Source organism: Rhea americana, unplaced genomic scaffold (genome assembly GCF_003343005.1).
Source record: "Rhea americana isolate MKP2758 unplaced genomic scaffold, rheAme1 scaffold_81, whole genome shotgun sequence".
Classification (NCBI taxonomy): domain Eukaryota; kingdom Metazoa; phylum Chordata; class Aves; order Rheiformes; family Rheidae; genus Rhea; species Rhea americana.
The window spans coordinates 3,278,488-3,294,372 of record NW_028186990.1 but is presented as its reverse complement, the minus strand read 5'-3'; the positions used below and the strand labels follow the sequence as shown (position 1 = coordinate 3,294,372).

Genomic DNA, 15,885 nt, shown 5'->3' with positions numbered 1-15,885 from the left:
AACTTTTCTTCCTCAGATGTCATTTCCTTACCTGGATTAAAGTACGAAAACAGAGGCTTGGACTGGTCCTGCACTTAGCAGGGAGAATCACAAACCTAGGGCTGTACCTACGATTTCAGTCGTGCAATTCAATGGAGGTCTTAGGACAGTGCAAAAGCAGGCACCATTTTTCCTGATTCTTGATTGATTTTGAGCTGGTTGCTAGCTTTTGTTGAAAAACTCAGTCCCTTTGGGCTGAAGTTTACACAGTTTGATCAGCAGCCTCATTACTAAATAATTTCAGGTCTTATTGTGTTCTCCATGATTGCAGAACCTGTCGAAGTAATATGTTAAGGTGTATGATCTCCATAGAGATGAAGGTCCCTGGAAGCTGCATGTGAAATAAAACTGTGGAATAGAAATTAACTATTCATGACACACTGGATGTTTGTGAAATGTTTATAAAGATGTATAGAAACTCCTCTGTATGTGTTGGAGTTGGACTAGATGATCTCTAAAGGTCTCTTCCAAATTTAGACATTCCGTGTGTGTTCTCTATTTCCTTACAAATCAGAAAATAAATCTATTATACATTTTTTGCTCAAATACGTGCTATTTTTCAAGCTAAAGCAAGCTTAATCTCAAACAAACAAACAAAAAAATCTATCACCTTAACAGCTTGGCCTTATGTCAGAAGAAAATAGACATTTTCTGAAATTTCTCAGAAAAATGAAAGTTTAAGAACCACCAAACTATTCAAAGCAAAGTTATAATATTTCAAGTGTCTGGGAGAGTTTTTTTGATATTTATAAAAGTTGATAGGTTGTATATTGATTGTACTCCACATCTGTAAGACTACATGCACTTTATGTCTTAATATTTCAATTTAAATATACTCTTTGCTATTTCAAAATTTGGTTATAAACTGTAGAACACATCAGCCTTACTACAGGTTCTCATATTATCTCCATTGTTTGAATTAAGCAGTAAATGCAGTTATTTTGAATACTGGTGATTGTTTCCTACCTTCCTGTTCTTCTGTCACTTAACAGAATTGTTAGGGTTTTTTGTGTATTTTTTATAAAATTTGATTTTCTTGGCCATCTACTTGTATGCCTATGAGGGAAATACTGATATACTTTGTGCCATATGCTAATGTGATTCTGTTATACCATGACTGAGTTTGACGGAGTGTGTTTAATGTTTGTTTTATGTAAAAAAATACATGTATGTTATTCAGAAGAGGTTAAGAGTCTAGTAGAATCTAACTAAGACCTATTTTTCTCCTGGCTATATTTATTATGTGAACCAGATTGTTTCCTTATTAACAGGCTGGAAACATTATTTGAATAATTTGCATGTACCCTAATATTGCTGCATAGTATAATAAATGAATATGGTGCCCTATAACAAAAAATGGCTTAATAATCCCACAATTGGATTATTGAGCGTATGGCAAGGACAGCTCTGTTCAAGTGCAAGTCTGGGGACAAAGCCCCCTATGACATGATAAATGTAACCTTAAGGCAACATATTGCAGATTCCTGATTTATCAAGTGATAATTACTAGTGAAAGGTAATAAACACTCAGTTTTTTTAATTCACTCGCTCATGTACAAGCRTACAAGTGTCATCAACAACCTGTCTAGCAAAGCTGCACGTTTTATTTGAGCAGCAAGCGATGTGGCTGATCTCTGGCCTTCAGCAGCTGGTCTTCAGTGGCTCTGCACACCATAATTCCCAGTGACTTCTGCAGAAGTAGGGAGTCGTCAACAGACACCTGAGATCAACTGCTGGGAGATTAACAAGGGAATGTTACAGAGAGTATTTCTCCTTTTAGTGTGTGTAAGGGAATTTCATGTACAACTACATCACAGCTACCTGGAAAGAAATCAAATTCAAGAGCAGTGGAACAGTATAACCATGCTAGACGTTTACAAACTTTAAAGAAAAAGTTAATTTTTATTTTCTTTTACCCACAGGTCTACCCACGGATAGCGCCGGCATTTTGGCACTACCTGCGGGTAGAAGTGAGTAGCGGGTATTTGAATACTCCCACATCTTTACTTTACAGTTTACTAGTGTTTACTGAACTCCTAACTTGTCCATTGTGCAAAAATAATTAGCTGCCATTGTAGCTGCCATTTACTGTGAATGTAGTCTTGTACTAATCCATATTGTTTTAACTACAATATAATTACTAACCCAAGTCACAAAGATGTGATGTGTTCATAAGCAAGACTAAGGACAAAAAATTGGAATCTAAGTCAAGGCCGTATAACACATTGTGATTATAGCACAGTCAAAGTACTGAAATCCATACTTGCACCACCTTTTATAAACACGTTTTACATTCATGAGAAGAATGTAGAGCTTTAGTTCTGTATCATTTTGGCAAAGTTTGTGCAACTCAGCTTGATACCATTTCTCCCCTCTTTTGTCCCTCAGGAGCATGAGCAGCTCAGCTATTCCTCCACAAGGTCCAAGGCGCCAAGCGTTATCATCACAGGTCTCAAGCCAGCCACCAAGTATATATTTCATATCAGAGTCAGGACGGCAGCAGGATACAGCGGCTATAGCCAGAAGTTTGAATTTGAAACTGGAGATGAAAGTAAGTTTTACTGAAGGGGAAAAAAATCAAGTGCAATAAAAGTATCATTTAATTCTAAAGCAGTCAGGCATTGAGACTTTGAATGGCTAAATCCCTACCATACACTTATCACAGAATGGCCACTGCTGTATAAGACTCAGCCCTGCACTTCTAGTTTGTCTTTTTCTCTCTTTTGTTCTTTTTGTTCTTTTGTTTTTTTGTTGTTTTTCTTGGGTTTTTTTGGGGGGAGGGGGGTCTGAGGAACAAATGGGATTTATTCAGCTGTGATTGCAGCTGAAGAAGTGTTTTCTACTGCAAGTCTTCCCCCGTATCATTTCTTCACTCAAAAGCCAACTTTTTAACATCTGGTAATATCCCAAGTAAACTTGTATGTTTCATAAGCCCAGCAGCTTTGCGCGAACTCCTAGAACACTGTGATGGTCTTTTCCCTATAGTCTGTAGCGCTCCCAGAATCTACAGATAAAATCATGTAAACTTTTACATGTGTTTCTACTCAACCAATAAGCGTAGTAAACATGTCAGTAAGAAGCAGAAAAAAATAAATATTCCTCAGGAACATAGAAAAAAGCTTGACTCATTCTCTGAATAACTTTATAATGAAATCAGATATTGCCCTGCACATTCAGAGAAACTGCAAGCAAGGTATTTGCAAGCATTTGAGATAAAATTAGAGTAGTAGACAAAACATTAAAACACTCACTAATGAAATTACTTTAATTAACCAATTATGTATACCATGTTTTTCATTAGTGGTTTAGAATTCAAGTTGCTTAAGCTAAAGTACAGACTCAAAACTCTCTGTAAGTGTTTTCAAGGGCACCCATGGGTCTGTGTTCCATTTTAATTTATTCTTAGCTTCTATGTCAAAAATGTTTTAGGGAGAGATTTCCAAGTACTTAATGCCTAATTGGATTTTTTAAATTTTCTAGGCCCTTAAGCCAGTTGGTTTGAATAGAACTTAAGCACCTGGGTCTTTTCAAGAATTCTAGTAGACCCTATCCATGTCTTTTGATGCAATGCTGGATGGAATCTGGCCTTCAGGCACACAGGGGTATAACTCATATCAAAAGTAAATGGAATTGAAACCTCTATGAATCTCAGTCAGACCTGTGAAAATGTGACTTACCCATTTAAATCATGAAGACTGTTGTTCCTGTGACATTTCTTTCATTGCTAAAGCAACATTTCTTGGGAGTGGGATCCCATCCACTCCTTCCCCACTCAGCATCTCCTTCTCAGTTACACTGATACAACTATCTCTTGGGCTGCACAATGAGCTGGCGCAGGACATTAATCTAATTTTAAAATAATTTTTTACATGGATGGGAACAAGTAATTGAAAGAGCTAGAGATAAAAGAGATGACAATTTTTTAAGCTGACCACTGCTACTAAAACCAGTGACTCTGGAACCTTACACACTTTTGAAAAATGTGTTTGTAGTCCTTTAAGCAAAGTAGTTTAGGCTTGAACTGAAATAATTTAGACACAGGTGTCATTGTGAATGTTGATGTGTTATTATTTCATCCTTCCATAAGATCTCATTCCAAATATCTGAGATCTGAAGCAGTTCAAATCCCTGTAGATGTAAATAGTGTCATAGTGCCAAGGAACACCACTGTTACAATGCTGACTTTATATATTGGACTAGCTTCTTTAGCTCTACAGCCGCAAGGCAGAGGACAAAAAGAACTAAGAATAGTATTGTGAAACACATAAAAAGTAGTGTAGAAACCTGAGTTGTTCTCTGAACTCACTGGATATTGAGGATGACTAGCAATGGTACATGGTTTAGCCTTCCGTTGTAAGATAAAAAACAGGTAATAGGTTAATGTGGTTTTTTATGATGCTACTGTGAGTTTCTCTCAGCATTTACTTGTAAGCCTTATTACCACAGCAAAATTAATATGAGTTGTTATGTTATTCAGTGCTGAAAAGGAAATGACAGATTAATTTACATATAATTTATTCATTCAAATTTGTATCCTATTTTGGATAAGCACTGAATTTTCTGATATAAGAAGAAAGATATCACATTCTGTGATATGTTTTCTGAAAATTCTCTGTATAGTAATAATTTGTAGCCCATGGGTTTCTAAATAGATGTCTGCTTACTGCACGGGAACACAAGGTTCCTACAGAAACAGAGCTCTGTTGAAGAGAATATATTTCAAATCTTAACACTCTTAAACATTTATTGACTATCAAGTACTTCTAAGAATTTAGTGTGAATCTTGGTAGTGAAACATGAATACATATTATATAGTTGTTATTTATCAAATTTCATTGCGTAGGCTTGTGCCTGACTAGAAGTATTTGATTTATTATAAAAATAAATCATTGTGTGATTGAAAGAAAATGTACGCAGAGAAGTCCTTGAGGTCAAGTGAGATGGAGTTAGAAAGAAATTCTACATTTCAGTTTAAAATGGTATCTGGAGCTAGATAAAGACTTCAGTTTAATTAAAACAGTAGTTCAAAGAACTATTACAACTGTGGTCTTATTCAAATATTGCTACGGTGCTGCTTTAGATTTTGAAGGGAAAAAAGGGCAAAGTGAGTACCTGGTGGTAAATAATACTTTTTTCAAATGGAAGCAGCCCTCAGTGACCAATCAAATGGTAGTCTGTTACTGTCCAAATATCTTACTTCCTCAAAGCAGTATTTTTAAAATAGGCCTGTTCTAAATTTTAAAGTCATATTAGATGATTATGATCATTCACTTGAACCTCTTGTGTGTTACAGGCCAAACTTCTGTAATCCTGTAACTTTTCCAGCCAGTTTATAACAATAGATTGAAATGTAACAACTCTTATACACATAGACTTTTTGATTTATAGTCTTCCAGTGATGGGGAGCTCACTGTATTTATAGATTTATCATTCTAGTGATCGTTATTAAAAGTTTGCACCTTACTTTTACTCTGAATTTATTTTTAGCATATATTTTGTCCCATTTTTGTGCTAAATTTATTTTATTTATAGATCTAAGATTAGCACTTCCTGTGTCAAATGGAGCGTTGTCTTACCCAGCTGAATAACTAGCACACAGCAACATTTTTGTCATTAATGTTGCATTTCAAGAGGCTGACCTACATTTAGATGTAGGATTTGAAGCTTCTGTTAGACTGCCTAGTTATGTAACATATACATATCAGCATGTAAATGATAAATTTTCCTTGCTGTTGTTCACTTGTCTTACAAACCACTCCAAGTCAAGCTGTGTAGTAATCTGTCTTCATCATTTAATACTTCAGCAATTTGTAGTTTAGCTGAAAAAGTTCTAATTTTTTAATATATATTCTTCTCCATTATTCTGGAAGATACCAAATAATGTTAGGCCAAGATAGACTATTACAGCCCCCTCCTTCCATTAGAAATGAGTTACTTGATGAAAATTCCACATTTACAGTTACTTTTTTTGTGGTCTTTTTGTGCTCTGACTACTTTTTGTAGCCAAATTTTAATCAATTTAGTATGAGCTTTACTGTCTTCATATAATATTTTCATCAGAATGCTGGTAAGGACAGAGTCATAAAAAATCTGTGTTATTAACAGCAACTTTGTCAACCAATAATCTCATGAAAATAAACAAAAAATATTTTAAAAGTAGCGTATTTGATAAAAATCGTTATCAATTGACATTAGTTACTAACATACTTCAACTGTGTACACATTATGTATTAGCATCTAGAAAAGAATTGTGAGACCAGCTGCAAGTAAACAACCAAAGTTACTCCATTTACCTGCTTAAATATTGGCACAATTTGTTGACAGATAGTGGTACAATGAGCAATCCATAATTAGTGTTTTTCTTTAAGGATTCTAAAGAACCTAGACAAGTTCTAAAAAGTGTGATGGTACAAATGTTGATTCTTAATTTGTAAGACATGTATAAGTAATTCTAAAACCAGATTGCCTTTGATAGCAGAGTACCATCACACTTGCAGCAGTATACGAGTTGAAATGCGATCTGTGCTGCTACAGTCATATATGATAAAATTAGATCCATCATTACTTGGATCACGAAATTTTGGAATGATTATTAATGCTGGTGCATGAAGCAGAAACAAGACCAACCCTGTAGGAGTAATTAAAAAAAAATAAAAGTTAATTAATCATGCAATGCTGAGCTGCTTCCCAGGAAGCACCCTTGCTTTCCAGACACTAGACTGAGATGACCATTGCTTGGGGAGTGTTTTGTTGGAGAACTCTTCTCCCTGCTGTAGMGACCAATAAATGAAACATCCAAAAAAGTAAAGTTTGTAGTTCATGAGAGGAAATGCTGTTATCTAAAAGAGTCAGGAAAATTCTCTTTTAAAAGAAGAAGGAATGGATGAACAGATGAGGTCGGGGGGGGGGGGGCCTTCCACTGTTAAAGCTAAGTTACTGCTGGGAAATTTCCATGTAACAGCTTTGCAAAGCATAGTAATTACTGCTTTTGAGCTTGTTCGTTACTGACATTTTATTCAGTCTCCATGTTTCAGAACCTTACATGCAAAATACCTCTGACAAAACTGACAAGGTTTCATACATTCCTGCACASACACATATGTAGCTATATGTGGCTATAAATTGAAGTATAACTTCACTCTTACTTATTTCCTGCTTTTGTGTATCAGGAATGCCAGGTATCTGAGTCACCACAGAAAACTCCAGCCCTTCCTAGAATAGAATAAAATGTATTCTGACAATTAAAAACCCATTTGTCCCAAGACAAACATGCTTTAATCTCTTAGTGTTTTCTCTCTCTCTCGTTATTTTGCTCCCCTCCTTTTCTTAAACTATGTGCTTACACAGTACTTTTTTTAATATTTAATGATTCAAAGCATTCTTTTTTTCTTGACGAATGTTCTTTACTCTATCACCTCAAAGGCCCTTGTGCCAGAGGAATTTTGTAAAATATTGAACAATTTATAACTGTTAGGCAGTGGAGTGTTCTCATGTAGAACTCTCTTGTGCGGCAGTTGTTCTAAACAGAGGGTGTTTTACCACATCAGTCTTCTCAGCAGCAGGAAAAGGTTTTTTTGTTTGTTTGTTTGTTTGTTTTTTTCCCCCCTGGGGTATCAAGCTCAGGGGTGCCATGGTTTTGTAGTGGAATGGCTGTGTCCTCATGGCACGTTATTTGGCGGGGTACCCATGTGGCCCTGTGACATACTGTGTCATTTTTGCAATTTCAGATATCTGAGATCATGAAAGGGCTGTGTCATAGCTGTGTCATATTTTTTTAACATAGTGTTGAAAGTTCTATGGAAATAGGACATTTGAGAGTGTAAAACTTGCTCAGTTCATGCTGAAGGCAGCTTACTGCAGTGTGTRGCCTGATGTGGTGCACTGGGGCTGGATCTTGGGGTGATCTACAGTGTCAGTTGGACACAAATTTCTTGTTAAAGGCAACTAGTTGGCTTATTTGAGAAGRGAACCAAGGGGCAAACTAGCATGTGCACAGTGTGGACTAGCACTTAGGCTGCACAGAGGGTGACCCAAACTGATAAATATAGACACAAGGCAATTTTTAATCCAAAAGCAGTGAGAACTTTTGAATGCTTCAAATAAATAGTATTTAAAACAATAACAAAGTTATGTTGGTAAACAATAGCTTTAAATTCTTTAACATAGGCACAGGTGGTGCTTTTCCTGTATTGCCAGATCTGGTGAATTCTCATATTCTTCCTCCTCTTCCCACATCTACGTTTGTCTTTTAACTTTTCGTCCTCAGATAATAGTACCTTGGATTTGCAACTCCAGTTTGATCTAGCCTCAATTCCCTTCTTTCCAGAGCTCCAAAACTCAGGAGAGGCATTCTGAGTCATTGATTCTGACAGAGGTCTAGTATTGTTTAAAGTAGGTGCTCTGATTCATGCCAGAAGGATGTTCCTAGGATATTTAAAATACATTGGATTGGCAATGTAGAATAGAGATTTTTTTGTTAGGGTGTGTGATGTTTTGACAATATTAAATGAAGTTTCTGGGTAAAAACAGACAAACGAGACTTCACATATCACCTGTCTGAAAACTGTCTTGTTGAATCTATACCTATGTCTGCCTCAGTCTTACTGTAATCTTGAAGTATTTCTGATTATGTTTTTTATTTTCATCCATTTGCACTTCAGATATGACTTTGGCCCATCTGATTTCCCTGCTTTATGTGCCAAGAAGCCCTGGGGACTTTACTTTTTCTTTGCATTTCCTAGTCAAGTACAACATCCTTTCTCAGATCTTCCTGCACAGGCTTTCCATTCATCCAGTGGTCAAGCAGAAACACTTAGAGAAAGGCTTTTCAAGCCAGTATGTACTACAAAGCTTTATGCTCTTATGTTAGTGATACCATTAGTTTTCCCTTTTAAAAGTCCTTTTCGAGATTGCCTTTCCATACCCCTCCTTCAGTTGGAGCCCATTGGCTCACTGGAGCACAGGAACTGCAGCACTTCTGAAGACTTAAAGGTTACCTAATTATACTTCATACTTTTCTTTCCTATTGTTCTTAAGACCTGTTGTTTACAATACCTTGTAAATCCATCTGACAGTCAGCTCCTGTTTATTAGAGCTGCAGTCCTCACCATCCACATTTATCTGTCTTACAGCTACTCACTATTATCTGTCTAGCTGTCTTTCTGTCACTTTTCTATCTYTCACTCTGCTGGAAGGTCCACTTTCTGATAGATGTCAAATTAAAATTACTAAAGCATGTAGCTAAGAGACAGAACTGAGCTGGTGTTATGGTTTCCAGCCCTTTTATACCAAATACACAACTTTTGACAGATTTTGCAGAAATTTGTTCCAAAAAATGAAAAGAAAAAGAAGGAGCTGGAAGATTTTCTCTTTTTATCCTCCTGTCCTGTGGTTAAAACTTTTGCATCCAGTCTGCCCAGTGAAGAAGTGGAGAAGCCTTGGGATAGTTCCCTCCAGCCTGGAGAGGACAAAAACCTCCTTCTCCACAGATTTGAGTGAAAAACCTGGAGAGGAGCTGAGACAGAGCTTGAAAGTGAAGAGCAAATGGTGAGGACAGAATGTATCCCAGGCTGGATGTGAACTGAGGAGCAGAACTAGGTACAGAAAGAATTTCTGGGCATGGTGTTAAGCAAGAAAGGAAGAAGGAATGATGCTATTAGGCACTCATGTATTAGGAGGATGTSAGTGAACAGTTTATCTTGACAATGTGCTTCTGGACATATATATGATACATGATGTAGTTTTAGAATCAATTCACCATTTTGACTAATCATATTAGTTGCAGCTATGCTATATTTGAAGGATCATGACATCTAAGCATTGCAGCATACTATCTAATCATCTGCTGAGATAAGGAGTAAATYCTCTCTTATCTTAGTCTTGTGCTATTCATTTTTAAAGTATATTTTTGTCAAAATGAACTTATCGAACTGATGGGTAGACATAATGATCCATACTACCAGATAAAAGAACAGTCAGCCCCATAAGATAAGCTCCCTCGTGAGACTTCTCCAAAGCAGAAATCTGGGAAACAAATTCTCCTTTGTGTCCAAGCAGCAGCAAGGTAATCATAGCAAATCCTAATCCTTTTTGGAGAAGAGAACAGGGACAAGAGGATAGGGACAAGGGGAACTAAGTTGGTGGTAGTCTTCCATTGGCACTGCTAGCAGTATCATACTCCTGTTCCACCAATAGTTCCCCACCACCTCCCCCATAAACTTTAACTTTCAGATAGAATATGGCCGCAYGCATGAAACAGCCACATTTGTCCCTGTGGTCACAGAACTGCTGATTGTCCCTATACAGGAGGACCTGTTTGTGTGGTACTATATGATCCCATGATTTAGCAGAGGGATGAAATAAGGTTGCAGAAACTTGCTTAGATTTGCAACTGTTAATAATTGTTTTTCTGTACTGCATAATTGAGAATACTGGGGAGAAACAGAGGGACATACACCAATGTGCCCAGCTGATGGAGAGAAAAAAATGAAGGAAAGAAAAGCAGGAAATAGCAAAAGAGAATCAAGAACATGCATGACAGAAACATCATGCATCTTGAAGCTCTGGCTGTTTACAATTTAAACATTACCTTGATTAAGAGAAAAAGGGGAAAATGAAAAAAGAGATAACAGACAGACTGGGGACATGAGCTGAATTTAACTCAGAATGGCAAATGCCTAAATATACTTCTCTTTTCAAGAATGTTGTAAAAATATTAATTATTGTGTTTGCTTTATTACCATCTTCTCACTGCCTAGATAGTGTTTCCTGTAGCATTTTGCCTGTGTATGAGAAGGAGTCTGTATGTGTGCACATGTGTCTTCTTGTTTATGTATGTTGCTCACTGCACTGTGCCTTTATTGATTTCTAGAAGAATCACGTCGAGAAAGAATAAGCATTTCCATCATTTTGCTTTACATGCCTCTCTGTCAATTTTTAACAAATCCACATTTTCCAGTTATATTTGTCTGTCATTTGACATTTTTATCTGACAAGTAAATTAAGGTCATTGGGAAGTTACAGACTTGAGAGCCCCTTTGTAGTGATTTGGCTACTTGAAAAAAATCCTAATACATTGGACTCTGGCATCTCTGCCGACACAGTAGAACAGAAACAAGAGAAACAGAATGATTGCTGTTTAGGAATGTACAGTCTCAGCTAAAAATCGTATTGCTTAGAGGTGGAAAGAACTACGTTGATATGAAATTTGTCCCCCTTCATGAACTTGACTAAAGTTCCTGATAGAAAACATATGTTATTAAACTGATAGGTTACATTTGTTTTAGCTAGAACACCAGCAAGTAGCAGCCCCATCCAGCAGAAATGATCCAGGAAACCTGTCCCTTTTCGTCTCAATAGCTAGCAGAATGTTTATTTGGACCGTGGAATCAGTTCCTTCATTTGTACCCTGAACTTTAATTCTCATGAAGAAAGCCCTGGGTTGTCTCCTTGATAATGAAGTCTGTTGAGCAAAATCACAGCTRATTTATCTGAGCCCTTGGTTCACTTTTCTCCTGCTGAATTCATTACTTTTGCACGCCTCTTCTTCCTAGCAGAAAAAAGAGAGCTGCAACGTGTCCCATTCCATCCCCACCCTGCTTCTCAAACAGTGGCAAAATATACTCATTTAAAATTTCCTCCTCCTTTTACAGCTTAAAACTCTTCCGATCTTTAAAAATATTTGTGACATTTATACCCTTGCTAGTTTGAAAATAGTACTCAAAAGTTTGAACAGAGAGCCTGGAATTACTGTTATTATTTACAGTTACTTGTGTGGCATCATATTTTGTTAAGTTGTATTTTCTCAAGTGAATCTGATTCAATGAAATATATTATGATGCAGAGTCCAGAATCCATTCCCATATTGCTAGCTAGCGTTTTGGAGATTTGCTATTCACTGAGTATTTGATAATGGGTTTTGATACATTATTTATTGGAAGATTTATGTATTTAACTTCTCYGTGGAGAGTTTATGACCACAAATACTGAATGCATTGTAATTTACTGCCTGTGCGTATCTCCATTAAATTATATAGGCAGAAAGTTGTTTTTACTGAAAATTGGACATAAAGTACATAAATTACTATTGTTTTTATTTGCTTTACTGTTGTCACAAAGCCAATTAATAATGCTAATTTCTAAACCACTCACAAATATTATGTAGAAGCCAATTTTTTTTTAGAAACAGCTTTTTATGAGGCTTTGGGCAGCGATGTGTGCATTATACTCTGTTTTATCAATTGTGAAGTGAAAGACTATAGCTTACTGAATGTTCTGTTTGCAGAAACCTTTGATTTATGTATTTTTTTAAAGTTTAAAAAAGTACTTGCCATACCAAAACATTTACTGTGTAATTTTATTTTTATTTCCRAATTAGAATTAAGTTATGATATTGTTATCATTAAAAGGATGATAAAATCTCATATTTCTATTTTTGCCTGTTACCATAAGATGTATAGAGTCTTTCAAATACAGGCCTGGACTTTCATTCTCTTAAGAATAGGTGCATCTGAGTACTTAGTTTGCAGTGCATGTACTGATTGCAAGAAGGAGAAGCTTTCTGGAAATGAATAGTGGGCAATTGATGCTTGTGGACTCTGTCAAGAATTACATATCCTAAACATGTACAATGTTACAGTGTAACTGTTTTAGTTCTGTGGTTACTGTCTATTTTTATGAACTGAGAACCTACAGGCTGTTTTAGATAAAAACAAGTAGGCAGATCAGTAGTGGTACAATGTTTGACCTATTCCATGTTCCTTACTTGTAAAAAATCTTCTCTCCTTCATAAGTGGACATGCATTAAGACTGTTCACTTCACAGGCAGATTCCCATCCCATGCGCTTGTTAAGCACCAAGGAAACCGCTGTAGGTTTCAGGGTAATTGCAGCTTTGGACCAGTGATTCATCCATGGTCCATGGATGGTTCATTCATGCATGATTTGGACCTGCATGAATCTCAGGTGCTTTAGGTGGAGTTTTAACTTCTTTTTTTTGTGTGTGTTTGCTTCTGTTTCAGCTTCCGATATGGCTGCGGAGCAGGGGCAGATTCTTGTAATTGCCACTGCTGCTGTCGGTGGATTCACTCTCCTGGTCATCCTAACTTTGTTCTTCCTAATCACTGGGAGGTAATTAATGCTACACCATTCTCATTTACTCAGGATTAGAGTCATCCAAAAGAGAGAAGTCATAATAGTTAACTCAGTAAACCACGTTTTTACTGCTAAAAGACAGGTTAGAAATAGTGGAGCTAATGTCATCTTTGTTCAGCACTGCTCGCATTCACAGTTCTGTTGTGAGTCTTGTGGCATGTTATTTTTCTTGAACTCAAGTTTGGGGAGATACATGATTATGTGAAAATAGAAAATAACTTTGCTGTTTTTGAAATAACTTTCTTGCCTTCTTTTTTACAGAGCAAGAATTTAMAAATAAAATCCACCTGCCCCCTCAAGGCTCAGACATTAAAATCTCATAACTTTCTGTCAGTTCCACAGCTTTGGGGGGCTTAACCTTAGGATTTTTGATGGCTTGAARTTGGCAATATAGCTTGCTAAAGGCCAGTTGAGTGGCCTTTTAATTATTTTGCTACATTACATTTGTAGGGAAAAAATAATATACGACTGTGTATATTTTATATACACCCTTCTGCATCTGTGAAGAGAAAAATGTAGAAATAACAAAATGAAATTGAGCTAAGGAAAGCTTTACTCTCAAATACGAGGATGATTCTACTGCCTGTGATATCATTTGAGACTGCAAAATAGCCTCCTGAAGGTTCTATTTTACTGCAGGGGTTAAAATTGGATTGGACGTATCCCAATTATATCTACATTAGAGCAATACTGTTGCACTGGTAGGGGAATTCACTGGTCTGGACAATGATTTTTTTTTTTTARTGATTTCTCTTATACCTGCAATTGTTTCCATCCTTTTAGAACAATGCTAATTTGCCCACCTTCCTTCATTTGATATGTTGATCAGGATCAAATAATGACATTATGTTAATTGGAGGGGAAAGTATTTTGATTTGAAGGGCCAGATGCCATGCTCAATTACATACCGAAAGTTTGAAGGAACTCACCAATTCTTAACGGACTTACTAAATAATGCAGGTAGAGATCAGAATATCAGTCCTTGCCAGAGCTCAGATTCTCACATACATAAATGCTTTCATGGTATTCTTTTTTCTTTTTCACTGAGCCTCAGGGTGTTTTCCATGTGGCTTCTAGAGTTCTGCTTCCACCAGGAAACAAAGYAGAATTTACAAGGACAAAGGCAATATGTTCCCATCTTCTCTGTGAGACATTAGTGGCACCACATTGCAACCATGGGTCAAGAAGGCCTTAAAAAACACCAATATTCTGTAAAGATATGGGACTTCCATGCAGAGGGAGCTGGGCTCCTAGCTCCTGCAGTAAGCTCTGTAGGCAGGTTTGTAGGCATGCTCTGGCCCCTGTCTACCCTTTCCATGCTCTTCACATCTCCCCTCTCCCTCCTTCAGACACAAAAACACACAAGTGGAAGCCTCTATGTGAGGAAGATTCTCCTTGGAGTTTCCTTCTCACCTAACTTTGGGAAGAAATGATCCATAGTTTGGCTGGAATTTTGCACTATTTCTCACCTCATTTGAAATCTATATTTACCCTTAGGGAAGAGACAGTACTCTGCTGAATGTGATAATGATCATTGCAGACTGGGCTGATGACAATAGGCAGTGCCACTCTTTCAGATTTAAGTTGTTGTTTTGTCGTTACAGCATTACCTCTCACTGAAAAAAAAGTGAAGTTCTACCAATGTAGGTTGCAGGTTTTAGTTGCAGTATGCCAGCACTACAGTAGCTGTCATTGTGTGAATTGATGTAGTCTCTGCTAAGTAACAGAACCAGTTGTTCTGACACTCCACTGAAGTTAATGGGAGTAGTTAACATTGGAATATATTGTGTCCTTCAATAATCCTAAAATGTAAGGAAATATTCCTACGACTAGCTGTGATTACAAACAGACAAACATTAGACCCTTTCAGGGGAAGGAGGAGCTACACAGGCAAAGACAAACTCTTGAAGAAACAATTGTGTAGAATCCCAGGTGGAATTCCTGAAACATCACAGGAATGCTTGCCCTGGAAAGCACTCAATAAATTCAATAAGGAAAATATTATAGAAATGAACATTCCTGAGTTCTTCCTGCTTTTATTCCTCCTGTTTGCTAATGTTAAGGATATCCAAAATTCTTTTAGCTTGTCTTTCTAACATCATAGTGAGTGAGACTATTGCAGTTGCGTAAGGTATGAATTCATTCCAATGTGTTGCTTAAACGCAGTGATGAATGCATTCAACAGAAGACAGAGCAAGAAAGTTTGAATAAATACTCAATTTAGTGTAGGATTGGAGGCAAATTTTGGCATGAAAGTGGGATTGGTACCCTACAGATGTGCTCTGCTTCACTGTTTAGAATTAGCAATTTGATGAGCTGTTGAGTCACAAGGCTGCTGATGAGTCTATTCATATTGGAGAGGCTGGGTGAAATGAGCACCTGCTTCTGCACTTCCCTGCGTGATTATCCACCAGGAGCAAGCAGGAAGCACGGCTGTCAAATGCAGACAGAAAAATGAAAGCGACACCGACTCTGAGGCACAGAATGTGCAGGGAGATGAGGGTCTTGGCTAAATTTCAGGAAAAGCAGTGTTAAAGCTCAGTATGATTTATTCTTATCATTAGAGAAATTATACATGTCTGACTGTTCAGTAGCTAATAATAATGTGAAACAGGAAGCTGGAACTGAAAGACTCCGTTACTATTGATTACTCAGTGGGCTTCTGTATTCAAACTTCAGGCTACATACGTGCTTG

At 37.0% G+C, this 15,885-nt stretch overlaps 1 protein-coding gene across 4 annotated transcripts in view; it reads left to right on the top strand.

Moving 5' to 3' along the window:
* Positions 1-15,885, top strand: part of EPHA6 (EPH receptor A6) — a 509,782-nt gene that overhangs the window by 365,822 nt on the left and 128,075 nt on the right. For 3 of the 4 annotated variants that reach the window (XM_085323058.1, XM_085323055.1, XM_085323059.1), the window contains exons 7-9: positions 1,962-2,009; positions 2,428-2,590; positions 13,058-13,166. In XM_085323058.1, coding sequence (XP_085179184.1) covers positions 1,962-2,009; positions 2,428-2,590; positions 13,058-13,166 — 320 coding nt within the window. The remainder of the gene's footprint in view (positions 1-1,961; positions 2,010-2,427; positions 2,591-13,057; positions 13,167-15,885) is intronic. The other variant, XM_085323057.1, reaches the window with a different exon arrangement.